Source organism: Pelobates fuscus, chromosome 8 (assembly GCF_036172605.1).
Source record: "Pelobates fuscus isolate aPelFus1 chromosome 8, aPelFus1.pri, whole genome shotgun sequence".
NCBI classification, from domain to species: domain Eukaryota; kingdom Metazoa; phylum Chordata; class Amphibia; order Anura; family Pelobatidae; genus Pelobates; species Pelobates fuscus.
The window spans coordinates 51,107,659-51,130,980 of record NC_086324.1 but is presented as its reverse complement, the minus strand read 5'-3'; the positions used below and the strand labels follow the sequence as shown (position 1 = coordinate 51,130,980).

General features: G+C 38.6%; 1 protein-coding gene across 3 annotated transcripts in view; it reads left to right on the top strand.

Moving 5' to 3' along the window:
- Positions 1-23,322, top strand: part of PARD3B (par-3 family cell polarity regulator beta) — a 1,021,205-nt gene that overhangs the window by 673,348 nt on the left and 324,535 nt on the right. Inside the window, exon 21 of one of the 3 annotated variants that reach the window (XM_063429813.1) lies at positions 6,032-6,230. The exons of the other annotated variants lie outside the window; for them this stretch is intronic. Coding sequence (XP_063285883.1) covers positions 6,032-6,035 — 4 coding nt within the window. The 3' untranslated portion in view covers positions 6,036-6,230. Of the gene's footprint in view, positions 1-6,031; positions 6,231-23,322 lie in introns of those variants that run through there. 3 annotated transcript variants of the gene reach the window in all.

Genomic DNA, 23,322 nt, shown 5'->3' with positions numbered 1-23,322 from the left:
ATATATTCAGGGATTGCACATCAGTGAACAATTCAAACAAACGAACACCAAGACAACTGTATTCACATTTGTGCACGCGCCAATCAAGGTTTGCAGAGGATTGCGCATGTCCCACGCAGCTAGCATTCTGTATAACCTGAGTGTATTCAATATGCTTAAAGGGACATTCTAGTCACCAGAACAAATACAGCTTATTGTATTTGTTCTGGTGAGTAGAATCATTTCCTTCAGGCTTTTTGTAGTAAGCACTGTTTTTTTTTTTTGGTTTTTTTTTTAGAGAAAAGGCAGTGTTTACATTACAGCCTAGGGATACCTCCACTAGCCACTCCTCAGATGGCTGCTAGAGGTGCTTCATGGGGTAAGTGCTGCACAGTTCAGTGTGTGCGAGGAGATGCTGATTAGCCAGGGCTGTGTTTGGCTTGTGCTGGCTCTGTCCCTGATCTGCCTCCTTGACAGTCTCAGCCAATCCAATGCTTCCACTTCTGATGATGTCAGCCATGGAGGCAGATCAAGGGCAGAGCCAACTCCAGCAGACTGGGATAGAGGTAAGCAAGGGAAGGGAGGGGGGGGCTAGATGGTGCTTTTAACACTATAGGGTCAGCAATACATGTTTGTGTTTCTGACCCTATATTGTTCATTAAAGGCACATTTAAAACAGAATAAGAAAATCAATCCTCTTTTTTTAGATACATGCACAAACCCTTCTTATATAAAACCTTAAAAATCTCACCAAAATACCATAATTTCATTAGTGAGGCCACCTTGTCTCAGCATTCTAATCCTTCCTTGAAGAAGTCAACCTAATGACTTTTGCTCAGATCGATAGTATCGGATTTATTTAGCTTGAATTTACATCAGCTATTGACATCATTATGACGTGTGGGAGATTTAAAGGGACAGCCCCCCTGAAAGAGTGCTATCTGCATGGTCAGCCTTAAGTGGGCTGGCCTGCTTTATTGACAGCTTGGCATGCATTTATGCCAGACAGACCTGCTTATTCTTTGATCAGACCCGCCGAAAACAGATATATAGCAAATAAAAAAGTGCAAGTAGCAATTTTAATATTTGTGTACATTTGAATACTTTCCCAAGGAACTTGATGTTGTTGACAGAATGACATGAGCAAGTGGGAATAATCTTTAAAATAGCTATTACATAACGATTTTAGAATAAAATATAATCTGCAAACGTAGAGCTTTACAAATGTTGGATAAAAAGTAAATACATATCTGTAAAACAAGTATTTACATTAGATATGAGCCCTGTGAGATATATATTGTTTTGAGATTTTTGTTTTCTTTTTTTTAAAATACCATTCATATTCTTCATTTTTGTCTCATTTTTCATTTCATACCATTCTCTGCTTGTTTATTTTGACTACCTCTATCTTTCTTTTTCATCGCGTCTCCGTTCTAACCGAATGGAACAATCATGAATGAATCACAAACTTTGACAATTAGTATGCTTCTGCACCTCAAAGGCAATTTCATAACCCTGATGTCATGCCAAAAAAATGAGTACCAATGTCATCTGCATAGCCCTGCTTCTCAATTTGTCACGTGTGGCAGGTTTTTCCGTGCTGTGTATTAGTTCCCCTTGGTTGTATGTTGGAATTGACATTTTCTTAGGTTAAAATCACTCATTCATAGCAACTTTTATAGTATTCTTGCCATGATTGATAAGCTGATTTTAATCTTAAAAATGCGCGTAAAGTGCTCTAAAGGAGTGTGTGGTACTCACATACTATTTCGCGCTGTGGAGCATTTTTCATGTGTTGTCTAACAAGAACAATTCAAAATTGTCTAAGAATAACATCTGACAGATCTGGAAATCCTGCATTGGACTTTTTCTATGTTCATTTTAAAATAATTGGAAATTCAGGCTTTGCATTCACCCGATTAATAATAAAGAGAGAGATTGTCCTATAATTTATTCATCTTCCCAATAATATTGATTCGCAAGAAAATTCAAAGCATAAGGGGGAATGTATTTCCATTAAGAATGTTGCCACCATGATTTATTTTGATATGTACGTTCGTTTTTTTAAGATACCTTTTTTATAAATACACATATATTCCAGAACAAAGCTATGAAGATCATCACTTTGTTAAAGTTGTAAGTAGAAGGTTTTGTATCAGTAAAAATGTAGATAAAATCAAATTAAGGGGTAATGGAACTAGAGGAGATCAAACAAGAAGTCCTCGGGAAAATGGACCGGCAATACTGCAAAAGAAAAGGCCAGGGACTTAGAAAGATGACAACTTGTGCCAGGCTGTGCTTAGTGCATGTCTGACCTGTTACGTCTCCTGTAAGAGAAGTAAGATACAGTGCATTCACCCAGGGGACCTGGGTAAGTTGTCAAACTGTTCCTAAACAAATTATGGAGGGCACCAGGGTACTCCTGGCACTATAGCCAATACAGCAGCTTTTAGTAATTAAGGTTCTTTAAGTGTTCATTTAAACATTACTTATTGCTGGTTCTTCTAAATATTGCTTACGTTTGTCGCAAACAATTCCCTGTTAGGCAGAGTTGAACCAATATACCAATAGATCTTAACGATAATGAAGATTACTATAGCTCTTTAATCCCATTCCAAAAGTGTCGGAAAAAAGATATGTTAGAATTACAATGTTTATTTTAAATATACCATTATCAGGTTTCAATAAACGATACATACAGGTTTCTAGGAAAACCATAAAAATCTGTCATCTGCCATTATGAATTAGGGTTCTGGTCATTACACCTGCTACCTGACATTGAGAATCAAGTCTTGTTCTAGTGCAAGATGCCAGGGCTTTTTAACTTACCCGTTGTATGCCGTTATCATCCCTGTCATTGCTATAGTTTACAAAACAAGAAATCATTTATAATGGGAAAGAAAGCAAAAATGCATGTATCTCATAAAACAGCAGGCAGCCTGCTCAAGACAAATTTGGCAGCCCTCCTCCATTGACAGAACTGTCAAAATGCTCTGGCCGAAAAATGCCAGAATGCCCACTAGTGACAACATGCTAGTGTTTATAGATTGTCTAGGATTATCCCGCCTGCTTTATATCTCCAGAACACTGATTTGCCAGTATCATTGTTGATTCTTTATAGAACAGAGAACCGTTGTATCTGCTGTGCCTTCTAATTATTTTTTTTGTGTGTGTGTTCTTTTTTATTTATTTGATTTTCTTTTTTTTTTTTTTCCTCTTGTTTTTAAAAAAATGCTTGTTCTACAAGAACTTACTGATCTTTCTACTTTTCCTGAATCGTGATTCATTTTTGTCTGGCGCTGAGATGATTTGTTTTCTGCGAACTGTGAACAAGCAAGTGTATTAATGATCAATTTCTCAAGCAGCCCACATTAATTCCTTAAAAAAGAACTGTCATTGAAGCTTAAATGATCATATGCGTACGGTTAATTAAGAAGCTGGAATTAAGTGAGCGCTCGTTGAGCTCTGAGAGCAAAAGACAAAATGAAGCAAATACTTCTTTTTTGCTTAAGGATGACTATAAGGACATTAAATGTGAACTAGCTGATAATGTGCAAAATTAAGATTTCAAAAGTGGCATTTTAAACATTCGCATAACGTGCAAAGATTAATTAGATAGCCGAAGTTGTGCAGAAGAGAGTTTGTTAAAATATGGAGAGCAGTTTGCCTTATTGAACAAACTTAATTGCATGTAAAACATCCTTATGTAATAAGTGCATGTTTTGGAACTACTACCTTATTGTCACCACTGTGGAACTCATCTTGATTAGCTGGGGATTTTTAAAAAAAGTCTATAATTCTAAATGAAAGTAAAGTACCGTATATACTCGAGTATAAGACGATTTTTTTGGCACATATTTTTGTGCTCAAAAAGCCCCCTCGTCTTATACTCGAGTCTAGGTCTGTATTATGGCAACTTACATTGCCATAATACAGACCATGACATGTTGGGGGCCGGAGAAGCTGTTACTTACCTTTACAGCAGCTCCGGTCAGCTCCCAGCACATCCGCGCGGCTCCTCTGTTAAGCTCCCAGTGTAAATCTCGCGAGACACGCGGACCGCAAGATTTACACTGGGAGCAGACCGCGAGACTGGCAGAAAGTACCGGCCCTCCCCCTGCACAGCCCCCCTCCCCCTGGACAGCCCCCCTCCCTCTGGACAGCCCCCCTGTATCGAGTGTAGAGTGTGTGCATTATATACACATACACTCTGCATTTTAGGTGCAAGAGGGTGACTCAGATTGATGGGAGTCTGACTCCAATTTCTGACTCCCTGTATATAATGCAGTGTGTGCATTATATATATACACACACACACACTCTGCATTATATAAAGGGAGTCAGACTCCCATCAATCTGAGTCACCCTCTTGCACCTAAAATGCAGATGTGTGTATATAATGTAGCGTGTGTGCATTATATACACATACACTCTGCATTATATGCACACACACTCTGCATTTTAGGTGCAAGAGGGTGACTCAGATTGATGGGAGTCTGACTCCAATTTCTGACTCCCTGTATATAATGCAGTGTGTGCATTAAATATACACACACACACACACACACACTCTGCATTATATACAGAGTGTGTGTGTATGTAATGCACACACACTGCATTATATACAGGGAGTCAGAAAAGGTAGTCAGACTCCGATCAATCTGAGTCACCCTCTTGCACCTAAAATGCAGATGTGTGTATATAATATTAAAATCATAAAAAAAACAATAAAAATGCCCACCCCCCACCAAGGCTCTGCATCACATACACACACTGCACTCATACTGCACTCACACACACACACTGCACTCATACACACACACTGCACTCATACACACACACTGTAAATAAATATTCAATTAATGTAATTTTTTTAGGATCTAATTTTATTTAGGAATTTACCAGTAGCTGCTGCATTTCCCACCCTAGTCTTATACTCGAGTCAATAAGTTTTCCCAGTTTTTTTGGGTAAAATTAGGGGCCTCGGCTTATATTCGGATCTGCTTATACTCGAGTATATACGGTAGGTAGATTTAATTTTGCAATACTAATCAGTGCTAGACTATACATAATCTTTCATCTTCTTTTGTACATAGCTTTCCGTTTATTGGTTCCATCTTCAACCAAGAATCAGAATCATTTATATTCTCCATTATTAAAATAAATAAACATCTGTAAAACACTCTGCATAGTTTCTAAAAGTTGTGAATATGGGCTTCCAGAATGTGAGCTTGTTTGAGCAGGGTCCTCAATGCCCTCTGTCCCTGTGCGTCCAACTTGTCTTGTTACAAATACTTCACTGTTGGTTCATTCATTGTACAGCGCTGTGGAACTTGTTGGCACTTTATAAATAATAATAATAATATGGTCGGGAATATCCAGTCTGCTTTAAAAAGTGGCAGTTCTTGTCCATAAGAGGCTGTGTCGGTCCAGAGTGCAGGGCGGCCCATGCACAGAACATATTTGAAGCTCTCATGCGCTCAAGGTGCACTTATTAGGGACAGCTCTGTATTGTCCCCAGAAGCATGGTATGGATCCACAAACTAAGCCGTTTTGCCGTTTTCTTGGTGGGTATGATTTTGTTTTGGGCACTGTAGGATTGCTTACACAAAATATGCTGTGTTTGTATGCAAATTAGGTTTACATCTTCTCTATTTTTTAATAATTTCCTTGTTTAAATTGAGGTTCCAGTATGAGCCTTAGACATCTGGCCCTGATTCTTCTGTTAGAACATTAGAAATAGCTTGTTGTTTTATTATCCACTTGATATACATATATTTTTGCATGTATAAAGCGTATAATATATTAACTGAAAATTAGTATCAAATTTTTTTATATAGCTTCCAGATTTGTATTAATTAAAATGCTAAGAAATACGTTAAACCATCCCTCCCAACCAATATATTTTCTTAAACTGTAGTTACAGAAATGAATTATTCTTCAAGTACAGGTAAGTAATAAGTAACTCTCAGATCAGTATCAGCTTTATAACCCGAACAAGGATCTGCTGTGTGAAAAAATTCATCCCAAACTTCATTATAATTTGTTACAGGTGACTTGGTTAACCTTTGTGAAATGGCGCCCATCACAGAATGCGGGAATGACTCTTTCGCAGAAACGAAGCTTAGTTGAGCAATGTACGCCGACAAATATATCTCTTTTCGAACAAGGGGCTTTTTTATGTATTCTGTAGTTTTTATTTGAAGGAAAAAGTTTTGAATTTGTGTGGATCTTCAAAGTACCAATAAAGCATTTTCTTTTCATTATAACCAAGAAGAACTGGATTGTCTTTCATATTCCTTCTAACTTGTCTAATTTTATAATTTATGAATCAAACAAAGATTTAATGAAAATGATATACCGTGAATAATAGATTGTAAATGCAATAATTTCCAGGGAGAAAAAAGGATTTATTAACAAACAGATGGTCATTATGTTGCCAATGTTCTTGGGTGTCATTTTTTGTTAAACTGTTCGGAAACAGTTTGACAAAACAAAACATAAAAACAGAATTCTTCCCAACACCCAGAGTCCACTCACATGAATGAATTCATCCAACCTGGACAACTTGATTGGGTTAACACTCCCAGCACTCCTTCATTCAACGTTAACACTACCAGCACTTTAAACGTATCGCTGCCTTCCAGGTGGAACAAAAATGATAGAGATAATTCCGAAGTGTAATTTCCACTTTGTCAGTAAGCCAAGTAGAGTGGACCCTCTGGGTGCTGGGTAGAGGTCCATTTATTTATTTATTTTCAAACCATTCTTAAATAGTTTAACAAAGACTCTGGGGACGGCACCCGTAGATTATTGTCAACATAACGATTTACAGTGATTTGTAGTATTGATGGTGTTTAGATTGTCCCTTCAAGATCTGCTAAAAAAACATCTATGGTTCCTGAAAGCAGATTTGCAGGTTCTGAGAGTAGATTGCTATAGTTCTATAACCGCTGGGGAACCTTCCTTTTGGACATCCCTGTGTGACAGGTCTATAAGGAAAGATCACAGCGCTCTTGTAAAATATTGGCACTCAACTTAAAACAAATTCTACATTATAATAAACATTCTAGACCAACTATAGGAAACCACTCAAATTTAAAAGAGGGTAAATAAGTTGCATTCTTAAATGCAAGCCTGCAGAATGATATCCGCACCATGTTAAAGAAGATTCAAATGTGGATTTAACTGAAACACGTTCTATTTTAACTATGAATGCCCTGTCAAAAAATGTAATGAACTTTGTCATCCTTTACGGCTGCTAAATTTTAGCATCCAGGGTGTGACAAAGCAAAGTAGTTTCTGTGCTGATTTCCTTTTTACATATCACTGATTTTAGGTTCTCATTTGAAAAGAAAAGTCCCACTTATTTATGCTGTCATTTGCTTAGTCATTTAGACAGTCTTCAAATGCTCATACACTTATATTTTCTCATATCTCCCGGCAGTCCTGGACCTGATACATGACGAGACACAGATTTCTGTTGTGTCTTCAGGTATCTTATTTCTGGTTGCACCATAAATGAAATGAGCAATGTGAACAGGGCCGTCTTTAGCGCGGGGCAAACGGGGCAGCTGCCCCGGGCCCAGTTGCTCCTGGGGGGCCCCAGAGCAGCTGCCCCGTGGGCCCTGCGATTTGAGCAGCCCCCATGTACCTGGCAGCCGCACCGGCCCGCCAACTAAGGAGGCCCCGTGGGTGGCCCATGCACTAAGGGCCACCCGGGGAGCATGTGTGAGCAGGGGCCCGGTCGGGCGCTGTGACGCTTAAACAGCGCGACCGGGCCCCTTCCTGTACCGGCTGGGAGGAAATGAGTGCCGCGCGTCACTTCCTCCCACAGGAGATAACAGCCGCGCGGGAGGAGGAAGGCAGGGAGGAGGGGAGTTCCAGAGGAGGGTGGCTAAATGTGTGTCTGTGTGTGTGTGTCAGTGTGTGTGTGTCAGTGTGTTAGTGTGTGTGTATCAGTATGTCTGTGTGTGTCAGTGTGTGTGTGTGTCAGTATGTGTGTGTGTGTGTGTCAGTGTGTATGTCTGTGTGTGTCAGTATGTTTGTGTTTGTGTGAGTATGCCAGTATGTCTGTGTGTGAATGTCAGTGTGTGTGTGTGTATGTCAGTATGTCTGTGTGTGTCAGTGTGTCAGTATGTTTGTGTGTGTGTATGTCTGTGTGTGTGTGTATGTCAGTATGTTTGTGTGTGTATGTCAGTATGCGTGTATGTCAGTGTGTATGTCAGTATGCGTGTATGTCAGTGTGTGTGTGTGTGTCAACATGCCTGTCGGTGTGTCAGTATGTCTGTGTGTGTCAGTATCCCTGTGTGTCAGAATGCCTGTGTGTGTCAATACATCTGTCAGTGTATGTGTCTGCGTGTGTCAATACATCTGTCAGTGTATGTGTCTGTGTGTGTTTGTATGTATGTATGTGTGTGTCAGTATGTCTGAATGTATATAAGTATATATTTTTGTGTCAGTGTATGTGTGTCAGTATCTATCTGCGAATGTTTTAATATATCTGTTTGTGTGTGTATGTGTCAGAAGGTCTGTCAGTGTGATTGGGGGTTGGGCGTAATTGGGGGGGGAGGGGCAGGGCCTAGAGGGCCCAAGAAAATGCTTTGCCCAGGGTCCTATTCATATTATAGACGGCCCTGAATGTGAACACATAGGAATACATACACATGACTCTGAAAGGCTAGTGTGGGCATATCTTCATATACAAAGAGCTTTACCTCAGTGCACCAGTTAACAATGTGCTACTGGAATTCTCCTTCTCCTGCAAACCTTTCGTCCAGGTTTTATATTGTCCAATACTGAGGAGGAGTTCTCATTAAGGATGCTTCATGTAGATGCTCACTGTTGCCTACCACCAAGTGTGGTGAAAAGTTAGATATCCAGCATCTGTAATATACAGGCACACTTCCCTACTCATGGCTTACTCAATGCCATTAATGGCATGATGTTATCTGCAGAGTACAAGTTATTCTGCCTAGTCCAATTTTAGTGATTTGATATATTACAGTTTATACCATAGACACAGCAAAACATTGATTGCTTGCTGCATGGTTAGGCAACCTTCGGCACTCCAAATGTTATGGACTGCATAACACACAGAAACACTTGATGTTATGCATATATGTCCTTGTGGGACAGCTATCTAGTGGTGCAAGTATCATGTAGAGCTGACTAAGGTACCCTAACAGCCAGACCAAACTAAATGTAAAGTCCTGTAGAGCAAGTGATTGCCCTGAGAAGCGAGGTATATTTAGTAAAAGCAAGTCACTGATGTGGTTACCTGAAAAACGTGAATGCAAAAACAAAGAAAATGTAATTTTACTAAATAGATATATAACTCGAAAATTTACAAAACTAGTAGTTTATGAAAGAAGCTAGATGGCTCTTAGAACTTGACAGTAAGTATATGAATAGAAATGTGGAGGACTAAAGGTGTACAGAGGTTTAATGACCTAAAATCAAACCCAGAAAGTGACACAAATTGATGTTCATAATTCAGTACTAACACTGTCAAAATGTTGCAGAGTGATCACTGGTAAGGTAGGTAAAGTTAGCAAAATGAGCCCAGAAAGATTAAAGTACTCTAGTTATACCCGTAACCAAAAGAATACCAATGATAATTGAATCAGTATATTAAATGACCCAATTGACAATGCTAAGCTAGCTCCAGATATTTAATGGCTGGTATGAAGCATACATGGTGAGACTGATTGGTTCTTAACATGAATAGATTATGGGAAATGGCCAGCATACATAAATATCATGACCTCTGTAACTTATACACCAAGAAGCAAGTGTACATAGCACAAAATATCCAATTGTGGATAACCAGACACATGTTTGGAGCAACAGGGCATAGTATAAAACAAAACGGTGAGTAGAAGTGGAGAGACTGAAATTAAAATGTAACATCATATAAAATAGTGAATGACATATACTGATTTCTTAGGGTGTGCATATGGCATACCCCTAAACAATCAAGACGGCTAATTACAGCATTTGCCAAATACATGCAATAAATTGAACAGTGAGAATCTGTAAGTGTAAACATTACAGGGGTGAGGAGGGTTTTGTTGTCCATCATGAATAGGGTCACCATAACTCCCTTGATCCTGACAAAACGGTAATCATATGTCCAACTATAAATAAACAAGCCTCTTGTACTGTGTACTGACTAAATGACATTGAATCATTCAAAATAAAACTATATACTATTGCTACCAATAACAATACAATGTATATCGTATTGGCCAAGTATACGGCCTAATATTGGAGATAAAGATAAGATATATACATTGATGTTTGCTATATAGCCAGACTGGGCTCAGGTAGCAGTTATCTGAAAATAATTCATATCCAAGCTGGATTCTGCATGAAAAGAAAAATGACATGGCTGAGAATCAACAAATCGATTATGTGAATGGAATAATTACAGCAAATTCATAGACCTACAATACAAGTAATCGTAGGGTGAGACTCATGTTAAACTAGTTTTTTTTTTGTGTGTGTGTTTTTTTATATCAATTATAATTCTCATACCATACAAAAAGCCAAGCTGTGATCAACAATGTGCACTTCATATGTGCTCCACGGCAGCAAAACCACACAGAAATAAGCAGTAACCCTGAGTATGAAAGTGCTTTACAGCAACATAAAACCCCGGCAACCTGCAGTGTAACTGTCTGTCTGGCAAAGTTCCACAGTAGCAAAATGTAGTGTGGCCGAACGTAGACCGAAGGTACTGATCCAAAATGAAAATGTAGCATGATCGAACATAGGTCGAATGTCCTGAGCCAAAATGAAAATGTGGACTGAAGGTACTGAACCAAAATGAAAATGTAGCATGACCGAACATAGGTTGAATGTACTGAACCACAGTGAGTATGAAGCATGGCCGAACATAGGTCAAATGTACTGAGCCAAAATGAAAATGTAGTGTGGCCAAATGTAGACCGAAGGTACTGAACCAAAATGAAAATGTAGCATGACCGAACACAGGTTGAATGTACTGAACCATAGCGAGTATGAAGCATGGCCGAACGTAGGTAAAATGTACTGAACCAAAGTGAATATGTAAAGTGGCCACATGCAGGTGAATGTACTGAGCCACAGTGAATATATGTGTATGGTCTAATGTACAATGTCAAAGGGAAGACAACCAAGGAAAGTTGACCACGGGTCAGACTTTCTACTCACGGAACGGCTTCACCTCCACCAATGCCAAAACACATTCCTTACCTGGAAAGTCTTTGAACCGAAAGTCTTTGAACACTGTGTGTGGTAACCTAGCAACCAGGTTCCAAACATCAGCAGAACGCTGGGAGGAGGGTGTATATAGGGTGGACAAAACCCCTGACACAACTCCAGACATACTGTATATATTTCAAAATGTTTGTTCTTTGAGGAAAAAAAATATTATATTGTGATCATACTCTCATGCATGCACAATGACAATTGCACTGGTGAACATACAAGTTCACTGACAAGCTCAGTGACTGAAAATTTCACTGGCAAGCACAGGCAATCTCACTGATACACAAGCTCATTGACACATGCACACAGACACAAGCACAAACAAGCTCATTGACGAGCTGTAATGTGGGTAAAATGAGGAGCTGTAGTGTGTAGAGTTGCCCTTGTGCACCTACCCCAGAACCACCCCTGGTTTGTCATCATCATGGCATCAAATGTGAACACCTTTAAAAAAAAAAAAAAAAAAAAACTTTTTTCAGAGGGAGTGCCTCTAGTGGTTCTCTGACTGATTAATTGTCTGATTTACAGTCACAAAAGCATACTAACTAAAATATTTTAACTTTCAGTTTCTCTGTATTGGCTGTAGTGGTTTTGCTGCTTAGAGCAGGAGAGTTGTTAGGGTCCAAAAACACCTGGGGCTTGAGCCCAAGACAAGCAAGCCTTCTGAAAGCCCCACAACTGGTCTTTCATAAATTCCACTCATTTACAACTGCAATAAATGAGTATTGACACACACACAACACATTTACAGACAGACAAGATTACACAAACATAGGCACATAAGTGCACACACAGACTGGCTACATAGGTATACACTCACTAACAGGCTAAACTGACATTGGTACACACGCAGGCTACACTGGCACAGACACATGAATACATCCCTACCTTTGTTCTGTGCGGGGGAATGGTGAGCTGCAGCTTCCAGCCCTTGAATCATTCCGCTAATTCTGACATGCTGCCGGTCTTTCTCCCAGACTCCTTGGTGAGCCCCAGCCGAAGGCAGAAGAGGCACAATTGTAGAAACTGGAAAACTTGGCTCGTGTGACGTACTAACAGCATCTCTGCTCAATCGGGGTTCAACAAGAAGACCAGGAAGAGTAGCATGGCAGAAATAGATTCAATAGATTCCACACACCCACCTAAAAGATCTGGGGCTACAATTAGGGCTATTACCTCTTCCCAGCAACGCCCATTATGTAGAGTGTCTATATAACCAAGGACAGGGTCTTTTGCCCCTCCTTGACTTTGTGGATTATTTACCACCACTGGGTAACATCTGGCTGTTCTTTTAAATACTTCCCAGTCAAACACATCATCTTTGGGGTGTCTCCTCAATTTATTTCAGCGCAGTTTCCATGGCTTATTTTAGGAAAGACAGATAAATAAGTTTGTTGATGTTTTTCCCTAACTACTTTCTGTTTTTCTTTATGCGTCTGAAGGGAGCCATTGTTTGAGTCAAGCTTCTGGTTTGTGAAGTTGAATTATGAAAATCACCTGCTCCGTTCTTTGACATTCACTATTTTTCACAAAATTGTTCTATTGAGATTTTTTTGCCCCACCAAAAAAGTAGGTTTGGTATTGTCATCTAATGCCAGTCCATTTCAGTAAAGTTTAATCCATCAGTTCTCAGGGAAATGGCACTTTTAATATATATATAAGAAATGCTTCCTGCTGTAGACTCCATGCTATAAATGGCAATAATAATTTAGGGGTTTGAAAATTGAAAGCCAGGATTGCAAAGGAAAAAACCCCAGCTAGTTCTATTCCAAGCCCTTCAAAAAAGCTGGCTCTGTCATTGAACAGACAGAAAATTGTCCACTTGAATGGAAGGGGAAAGGGCATACTAATTTTTGGGTTGTTTTCTGTCTGAACTACCTGTAATGTTCCATAATTGTTTGAAAGGGCTGCTGTAATTGAGCACTTGTGTTCAGTAAGTGTACTACTAACCAGGGAGCCTGAAGTGCTTATATGTTCACTCAGGTAATGACAGAGCATACATGTTGCTGTGCAACTTCTGCTTTGTAAATCGGCCTCCTCCTCCGGTGCCTTCCTCCCTACCAGGTGTACAAAGCGTATTTAAATGGCACCAAATGTGGTAAAGCTCAAAAAATCTGACTCCTTTTTAGTGCTGATTTTTTTAAGTGGACTCATTATCAGATTACTTGTTCTGGCCTTGATCCTAAGTCCTGTCTGCATGTCACTCAAGGTGACTGTCCCAGTTTGTAACATTTTCCTAATGTAACTGTGCAGCCGACGTTTCACTGGTGCTGAAGGATCTTTGTAACATTTCTTTAAGGCTGTGTATACACATTAAACTAAGTGTTTTCATTAGCTTTGCATCACTTTTCTTAATCATAAGTGTTCAGGTAGGCATGTACCCCAAAATAATTCTCCCTTATATGAAGTTAGATTGGAGTATAAATGTGTGGCATGTAGTGTATGTGTTTTGGCAGATTTTACAATACATATGGATGCCAGCAAGATGAGTGACAGTGTCACAAAAGCAGCTGTTGAAAGCTTGCTGCTGTGCACCTATATTATGTAGAAAAGCAAGTAGAATCAGATAACATGAATGCAATTTTGATTGACTTGTTACTAAAACGAAAAAGCTGCATTAATTAACAAAGAGCGAAATGTCCTATTATATTTTGATAGCTTTTTGACTACTTGTCATATAGCACATGGAGGTATGGGCTCTGAGAGGTCAGGTGCATGATGGGAAATATCTGCGCAGATGGAAGTATGGGCTCGAAGAGTTTGGGTACATGACGGGAAATATTTGCTTAACAAGGCAAGATGGTCTAAGAAAACAGCCATTACTGTGTATAAACAACCTTTGAGCTCTGCTGAGTAATGGTGATTGGACAAACTTACAAAAAAATTGTTATATATTACCAAATTAAAGGAACACTGGATGGCTGTATTAAATGAGCATTGTAGTGGTTATGGTGCTTGGAGTGTTCCTTTAATACAGCGTGTAGTGGGGCTAATATAGCAGGTGTAGCGTTTATAGATATGGGTAAACATAATCTAAATTCACTCAAAGATTTGGTGTCAAAATGTGATTCACTTTTGTTGTTTCTTCTCTGAAATTTACTTTTCTGGACTATACTGCATTAGTTAAGATAAGCTCATCACTCGCTGTTCTTGAAGAGCTTTTTTTTTAATAAATATAAATGGGGAAACTGCTGTTCAATTACAAGAGATAGACCTATCTTCTGTAATAGAATGTTTTCCTATGTTTTATCCTGTAAATTTTGGGATGCATGAAACGGTATTTCATACCTCCCAACTTTTCAAATGGACAATTAGGGACACTTTAATTTTAAGGATGAGAGTGGGGCTGTGGTTAGGGACAGGCTGTTCTGTGAAATTCGAGATGACTTACTAATATTTTGGGACAGAGGGATTTGGGCCCAAAATAAACGACTGCCCTTCCTAACAAGAAACACTTTGGTGATATAGTATATTGTCTGCCATGTCAATGCCATTTTTTAATATAATGATCCTTTCATCAAGTTTTTTAAGGAAATAGATTATGTGTTAAATAACGTATATTTGTTAAAAACAAATTAGAAAATGTCATCCCTTCCTTTAGTAAATGACAAGATCCTTCGGCCATATTCGTACACATTGGGTCAGACAGTGTTTGAATTTGACTCTTAGTCTCTATGGTGCAATTGCATTATGAGACGTACGGTCTGACCCACTGTCTGACAAACGCTTATACAAAGCCAAAACGCTGCTTGCTTTTGTCCAATAAGCCTATATGGAACTAAGACCGGCGCCCAATCCCTGCTTTGTTTTTAATCAAAAAAGTTACCGTTAAAAAATGTCTACATGTCAGAGTACATCAACACATGTGTGTGTTTTCCTAAACGATGATTCAAGTTGTGAAAATATTTCCAGAAACAATCATTGTAGAAAGAGCGCATTGTAATAATAAAAAATTATTGTAAAAATAATAAATACATTTTCAAATTATTCTTGATGGTGTTATATATCATTAAAATGCTGTCTTCTGTTTTTCTGTTGCATCATAAGCTTTTCATTTGTTTCCAAAAATGAATTCTTAAATGGCAAAACTGCATTATCATATTACTCACGTGATTCAAGAAAAAGCAAGGTGATTTATATTATAACCGTTTATAAACGAGATGCGGTTTGGGGCCAGTGTTGAATAGTTAATGCTGGCATAACTTCAGTGGCAGCTCTTTCGCAAGCAGGGAGGGAATGTGGTTTGATTTAGGGGCTTTGCCAAGTGCATTACTGATTGGGAAAGTCATAGCAAGAAAAATATAACTGATACACCTACATTGAGAAGCGTTGTATTTTGTTAAGGTGTATTATTTTATACATTTTATGACATTCCACTTGTGGAGCTCAATAAAACCATTTTCTAGCAAGAAGTGAGGCATTTATAAAGAGACACTTAAATCCAATACATGGACAAACCTTGTCCCTTCAACTTCTATATAATAAAATATAGGTATATATTAAAAAAATGTCTTTCATACCTAAATTAGTAAGTTAGCTATATTCCTCCAAACGTTTCAAATGGACAAAGAGGGACGTTTTAATTTTAGGGGTGTGAGTGACTGTGTGGCCAGGGGCGGTGCTGTACTGAGACATTATAGGTGATTTACTAATAAATGTATCTTATTTACACAGACTGATTTCTAAACATATTTATATTATTAATGATATATTGCCAATGTGGACATAATGAACATAGATGTCTTGTGTGTCACAGTCAGATTTGCTAGATCACATGACTGATCACCTGATCACATCACGTGAATAATGTATATGGAAAAACTGTATGTATTGTGAGCATTTTGCATACTGTGGTATCAGGGAACATTTTCTGGATAACAGTTGGTCAGTTACTTCCTTGTTGGGACCACGTAAAACATTGCAAAACTTTATTTTTATTTATTTATTTATTTATTTATTTATTTTTTGAAGTGCATAGTTTTACATACATGCTTGGGGTGCCACAACGGCATTCCTCAAGCTGGTCAGCATAGATAACAGTGGGACACATTAGGGGACATGCACAGTTTGTAAATGTTGAGTAAGTAGTTAATTAGTCAACAAATAAACAAGGTATATCTGGTGTGAGACATGGTAGCTGAACTATGCTTGCTGCACGGTAGCATGCTAGATTAGTGGTGAGTTAAGCTTGGCTGGAAAGTGTGAAGCAACATGCTAGCTAGGGTAAGGCTTGCTGTAAAGCCACTGGGTACTCAACTCGGTTTGGAGGTGAAGGGAAGAGTACATAAAAAGACTTTGTGGAAACTGTTTGTCTAGACTTCAGCCAAAACTGCTGGAATGCGGCAGGAGACCGTTCATAGCTCTGCTGGGTGTATAGCTATCAGTAGCTCTTTGGTGGAGCCTGGTGCCACGTTGCGGCTTGTAGGCTGAGTAGAGGCCGCTTTACCTGAGTGTTTCTTTCTCCGGCTTCCGTGCCCTAGGAGGGACCCTTGCTGCTTTTATCGGAATCCTGCTTCTCCAGTCAGCATAGTGGTAAGCTTGAGGGAGCTTCGGGTTACGGGGGGATGCTGGGCTGCGTACTCTGCTGGTGGACTTGACCTTCTTGTGGGTCCTCAGCCCAGAGTGGTGTCGGCAAACCAGTGCTGGGGTGTGAGTTAGCGGCTCCGGAGACAATGTGGTGGCAGGGATTCTGCAAAGGATGCGCTCCCAGAAGGCCTGACACACCCGGTCAAATCTGGCCTCAAAGCTTGCTCTCAGCTTGGATCGTTGGGCCCTCCGAGCATGGTAAATGTTCGACTCGGTGGCCATCTTGGGCTCTCCATGCGGTAGTCGGCTTGTCTGGAGATACCACTCTTGCAGGTGAGGTTTCCCCAGTGGGGACCGGGATATCCACCACAGGTCCAGATATTAGCTGCCAGCCCCCCCCCCCCCCCCCCCCCCCAAAACCTTTATTTTGTGCTTTTTATATTCTTTTTCTAATGCATTAAAAATTGGGGGGGAGAAAGAGGAAATTGTCAGTCTGGAATGTCTATTTAATAATTGTTACCAAAGCAAATATATAAAACAGAAATAATTGCCCAGGGTGAAGGGATGTGCTGATTAAATGTTAGGAATATAGGCCTCCCAGGTTCTCTCTGAAATGGAATGAAAGAAAGACATTGCAGTGCATAATGACAGTGAATGCTTCATGCTAAATTTGCCTAAATTATACCCATAGGCTGTAATCCTGTTACCATATGTCTGTCACCATTACGTGGAAACCCCTTACTTCCTTTCAATTCAGATATAGCAGAGCAGGTCTTTGAGATTTCAGCATGTGTATATCTCATTAAGTGACACTTCTTCAGTCTTGTGAATCTGAAATGATGTCTTAAGTAAAGAAAACATGCCCACACGTATTTGACCAATGTCTTATTGATGTCAAACAATAAAAGCTATACTTTCCTCCTCGCTGCTCTAATCCTCTTATGCCATCCTGATTTTACATGCGATTTCCTTCCTGCGCAACAAAGACTTTCTCAGTGATTCACCAAAACCACACTTCAGGAGTCAAGCAAGCCGCTGATTTATACACAGATTGTGCACATGCTTAATCTTGAAAAGTGCTGTATACAGCAGGCGTTGGGATGCTGACAGCCAGGTATTCAATGAAATCCTGTCATGCTACCCAACTGTCCACTGTACTATCTTTATTTTTATTCTAAGCAGCTGCCGGATGTAAAATTGGAAATAAGGAAACAAAACACTTAAATGCTACTTATTCCCTCTGTAGAGAACTGGGAATAAGGAGCTAAACATCTGTGGCTCCCCTCCATCCCTCCCATCCCTTATAAATAAAATCTATGAACACAGGAGGAAAATCCCAACACACGGAACACACAGATATTCCAGGAGTTTGAGAAATACAGCGCCCTGTTCCACTTCCGCAGCAACTTCAATCTTCCCCCCTCTCCCTAGGAAGCCACGTCTCTACAAGTGACATACCTTTCAATGGTCTTCATCAAGGCTTGAGTATTTGGGGATATGACATTGTGGATCTCACAGTCATTCGTGTTATTAATTTCCTCCCAATAACCAGTGTCCCGATAACATGGTCTCAACCACATTTCTTCTGGTTTGGCAAAATTAATTAAAAATTTTCCTGAGACATTTATAGAATTCTCAAACTATCCTCAATAAAGATGATAATGCATACATGACTGGCTTACATATGAAGCACAAACATCTGAAGATTTCATAAGCTATCCCTAAAAAGCTGGTGGCACTTCCCCAACCTTTCATGGCTGTTTCTTTGGCAACTGGTTAGGTAGAAAATCTCTTACTGTGAAGCCCTCAGGTTGTTCTATGCCAATTGAGAGATCATGCAAGAGTATCCTCAACCTAGAAGAATGTCCCTTATATTCTGAAATCCAGAAAAAATAATAATTTTGTAACAAAGCTTGACCAGAATTTTGGAGGTGACCTTGGTGGTATAGTGGATGGATGTGGATTGATTCAAAATATTCAGTATATCATGCCGTTGCTCCCACTTTGGGATATTCTACCCCATTTTTATGTTAATTGAAGAGCTGTTGTTTTTTTTTTGTTTTTTTTGTTTTTTTTTTAAAGTGCAATTTGCTATATTAGTTAAGATATTTGTCATCAGTCTAGCCTGTGCGGCAGGGCCACAGTTAATAAGTGTACTTCCCATCCGTTGCTATTAAGACCCACAGTCTCCCTCCTACCTTTTATCTCCATATGTTATGGGTGAGGGATTAAAGTAATCTGAGCTGATAGCCATATGGCTTCCTGTGGACGTCTTTTACTGAATGACCAAGTGATTTCTAGTGGTCTACCCTGTGTGTTACTGTCCTTCCTTATAACAGTGTTGACCGTTCTTCCCCAGCAATTCTATATAATGATGAAGCATGTACTATGGGGAAATAATGCTATTAAATAGAAAGTTCTTCTAATCCAAGGCATTCCATCACTTTTATATGTATATTCCATCACTTAATTGCGCTTAGAGGACTCCAGCGCGGGTGTCAGTCAAACTGTGCGTTACACAAAATAGTGCACACAAGACATGAACCATTGCGCAGTATTGGATTTGAACGCATGACCTGGCTATAGGCAATTAATCCATACGTTTTTAGCTGCAGTTCTGGAACAATTTTGGGAGCAATTAGGTTTCACACAGGATCGTTCCCTTTTCTTCGACTTTCAGTTTGGCAAATAGTAAATATTAAATGATTGTAGTAGAATTGGCCTTTATTTCTATTGGCAAAATTGCTCATCTAAACTTCCTACAATTCTTAAGGTAATTATGACAGAATGCCTACAAACCAGAGCAGAGAAAGGATCTTCATGGAAGCATGGCATCTTCGACCCCTTCTTTTATTCCAGTCTAGCTATTGTAGTTATGTTGAATTAGAATTTGATGAAGATAATACGTCAGCCACTGGCCGTAATTCTGCAAACCATTTGCTTGCTGCCTTTTAGTCTATCTTCAGAAATGCCATTTGCCGACACAAGACCTCCGCTGTCAACATTCCTAACCTATTGTCTTGTTTTCCTGGTTACTGTGTTAAATGTATACTTATTGTATTCATTGTTAAATGCCACTTTTGCCTTTTTATATCTGTTTTTAGCACATAGCTATTTATAAGAAATTGGCTTTTTGTGTTTTAAACTAACCTAAGACGTTAAAAACGCATACTAATTACATCACTATTAAACCCAGAATGATGCCGTATCAAATTCTGCCTTGATCTCCGATAACCGGACAAGATGCTAGCATTTAATTCAACCTCTTTCTGTTGGACATTCACCCTGCAGGGGAAAGGGGAACTCTGTTTTGATCAGACCTGTCACAGATAATTCCTGCAGATCAAAACATTCAGGGACAAGCATCAACTAGACTTGTCACTTCATGTTTACCTTGCAAAGTACTGTGCGTTGTTGTCAGTGTTGGGTTTTCTTTATATCGAGATTTCTGAACAGATGGCTGCACTCTGTCCCATATTTAAGTAAATGCCTCTTGATATTTTTTTTTTTTGCAAATAAAATTTTTTTTGTGGTCTTCTGTCAATTTATGTTGGTGTCTTTATTTGTATCACTCTATATTTTTGGATTGTGCTAATGGAACCTCTATGTAACTTAGAATATTACAGCGTCTTTACAGTCTCTTTGCGAAGTCGTATGTTTTTGGGGAAGAGGAATGTGTGAATTTGTTGTCCTTGTGTATCAATTAGCATTGTTTATTGTCGCTGCTGTGCAATTTTAACAGCATTCATTTGCATATTGCCTACATTCTCGCCACCAGTTGTTTGTCTATTATTACAGAGCTAACAATGTATCAAATTATAGAACCACATGATCCTGGCAAATAATTCATTGTTATCTGTAAATTATATGCAGCAATAAAATGGACCTGTAAGATTTTATAGAAAAAACGAGCTGTTAATGAGAATATTTTTGGTTTGTTCAGTGCAGGTTGTCAATTTCTCGTTAGATTAGAAGCTGAATGATAAAATGGTTCTGTATAAAACTACCAATATCATATGATATATGTCTTTCCATTAAAAAACGGAAATATATTTTGAGACTTTACTTTTTTTTGTTATAATAATTCTGTTTAATATTCTCATAATGCTAAGAATATATTGTATTAAATGCCCCTTAGCTCAGCTTGGGATCGTAGTTTTCATGGCAGATACATGGTATAGATATTTTTATATGATCGCTTATGGTTAAATTATGTTTTTGTTTTTTTTATTTATCCCTTCATGTTGTGGCCCCTGTATATTATACCTATCAGTATTTTTTTATTTAAAGAAATAGCTGTCTTTGCATTGTTCACATTCTGCTCCCTTATATAGAAACCTAGATTTTCTTTCCAATTCTTTTATTTATTATATATAATATATGACAATAATATACAAACAAGCAAAACAACAAATACAAACAAACATATATTTTTACTTTATGAATGAGAAATTGCCTCTATATAATGAGATATGGTCCCCTTGGTTTGATTACACCAGTAATGGGATAGTGCTTGTACTGATCTGTTTTTTTTTTTTTGGACCACCAACGTGTTATTTTTGTATGTACGTTGTGTATTCTGGATAAATGTGTCTATATACAAGGTCTCTCTTGGATTTATGTTTTTTGCTTTAATAGATCCCAACGAATTATTGTTTCTGCTTATTAACGTTTATCAATTAGAAACCTTGATTTTTAATTTTTGTTTATAAATTCTTTATTTGTATTTCAGTGTTACAAATATTGATTACATAATGCGAGTAGGTTAACACATCGTATTACTTTTATAACTTTAACACATTATCATGTTCTAGTAAACCTACAGCGATGTTTTTGGTTTTATTTTAAAGACTAGCATAGCGATAGTCCAGATAAAAATGAAGAAATGTAGTGTAGAAAGCTATTTATCCTCAGTTGTTAAGCTATTATACCCTTAGGATTTATAAGGAAGCTAATTGTTCACCGTATGCGTAGTGTGATTCAGTTCCAAGTCTTTGTTAGGAGATAAAAGAAGAGATGAGTTGCAAGAGAGAAAGTTAAGAATGAGTTGTTTAAAGTAGACGATTGTTCAGGAGTGGTATTGATATGTCCCCCTCGAGCCCTGGTCGTAGGTAGAAACCTTGATTTTAATGGCAGGGAAAAGCTGGTCACCCCATGTTTTTTATGCATTTCCTATTGAAAAGCACACATTTAATTCTCGATAAAACACTGTGTGCCTATCTTGAGTTTTTTAAGTTCATTTAGTAAGGAAAAATAAAGGTATTGGCGGTTTCTGTATGGCTCCCTACAGGACAGAGATGATATTTTAGACATGTAGATTAAATACTTTGCGCACTGTTTATGAACTGTGATATAAGTTCCTAGTAACAGATGTCAACCACAACATGGGTTTTGGGGGGGGGGGGGGGGCGGGGGAGAGAAACGGGGCACTCCATAACCCCCAGAAACGAAACCTTTCATGAATTATTAATGTCAATTTCATGGTGGTACATGCGAAGCTCCAATGGTTTGGCATAAGACTGGGAGATGCCACCCAGAGATATTGGCACTATAACCACTACGCATAACCGTAGTGGTCATGTTTCTTTAAGTTCTTTTTAAAAATGTTCTTGTACATGTGCAGCACAGTGTATGTATTAACATTACAGCATTTTTAGTGTTCCTCGGTGTCTAATAGTAGTGAGGACATGGATTACCCATAAGATTTACCTAGAAGGGCTGCATTCAGAGGTGATATCAGCACAACCCTGTCAGTTCAGGACATTTTGCAGGTTCCATGAATATTTTATATCATCGTCATGTTCTTTATTTAGAGTTGAGATTTCCCACTCTTTATGTTATATTCAAAATGTTCTGTCAGTTCAGTTGTTCAGTAATAGATTATAACCCAAGTGCTGTGAAACTCATTATGCTATGGGCTTTTTTTGGAATTATCTATAATCCCTTTGGACTTTTCTCTTGTTCTCTGCACATGTTGTAATACATTAGGACTGCAGATTAATCAAATGATTGAATATTCTGCAGTGGTCAACACATAGCATGTCTATTAGTTTTTTTTAAACTATAGCCCTCCTAATAGTCAGCCAGGCACACACACACACACCTTGTTAATGATTGCTGAGGATCATGGGACTTGTAGTTCCATTACAGCCTCTGAGAACAGGTCTACAAGCTATTTGATCAATCTAGCAACATTATAATACTGTCCTGCAAAGAATTAAAGGGAAAAGCTAACAGAAATGAATATATTTTAGGGATCCTTATCCTAGCACTAGTAATTAGCAAATGTCTATAGGCACTGGGAAGCCGCTTATATGGTAGGGCCACCTTCATATTACCGCTTTCATAGATCATCTTTCAGTTTTAACCCCTTAATGACACAACTTCTGGAATAAAAGGGAATCATGACGGAATATATCCGTCATCTGTCCTTAAGGGGTTAATGCATTTTATTTGTTGTCTATGGTTGAAAACATAGCATATAAAACAGATAAAAACTCCACCTCTTTATAGGAACACTCTAAGTACCGCGGCTGTGCACTGTAGTGGTTGTGGTGCCATTAG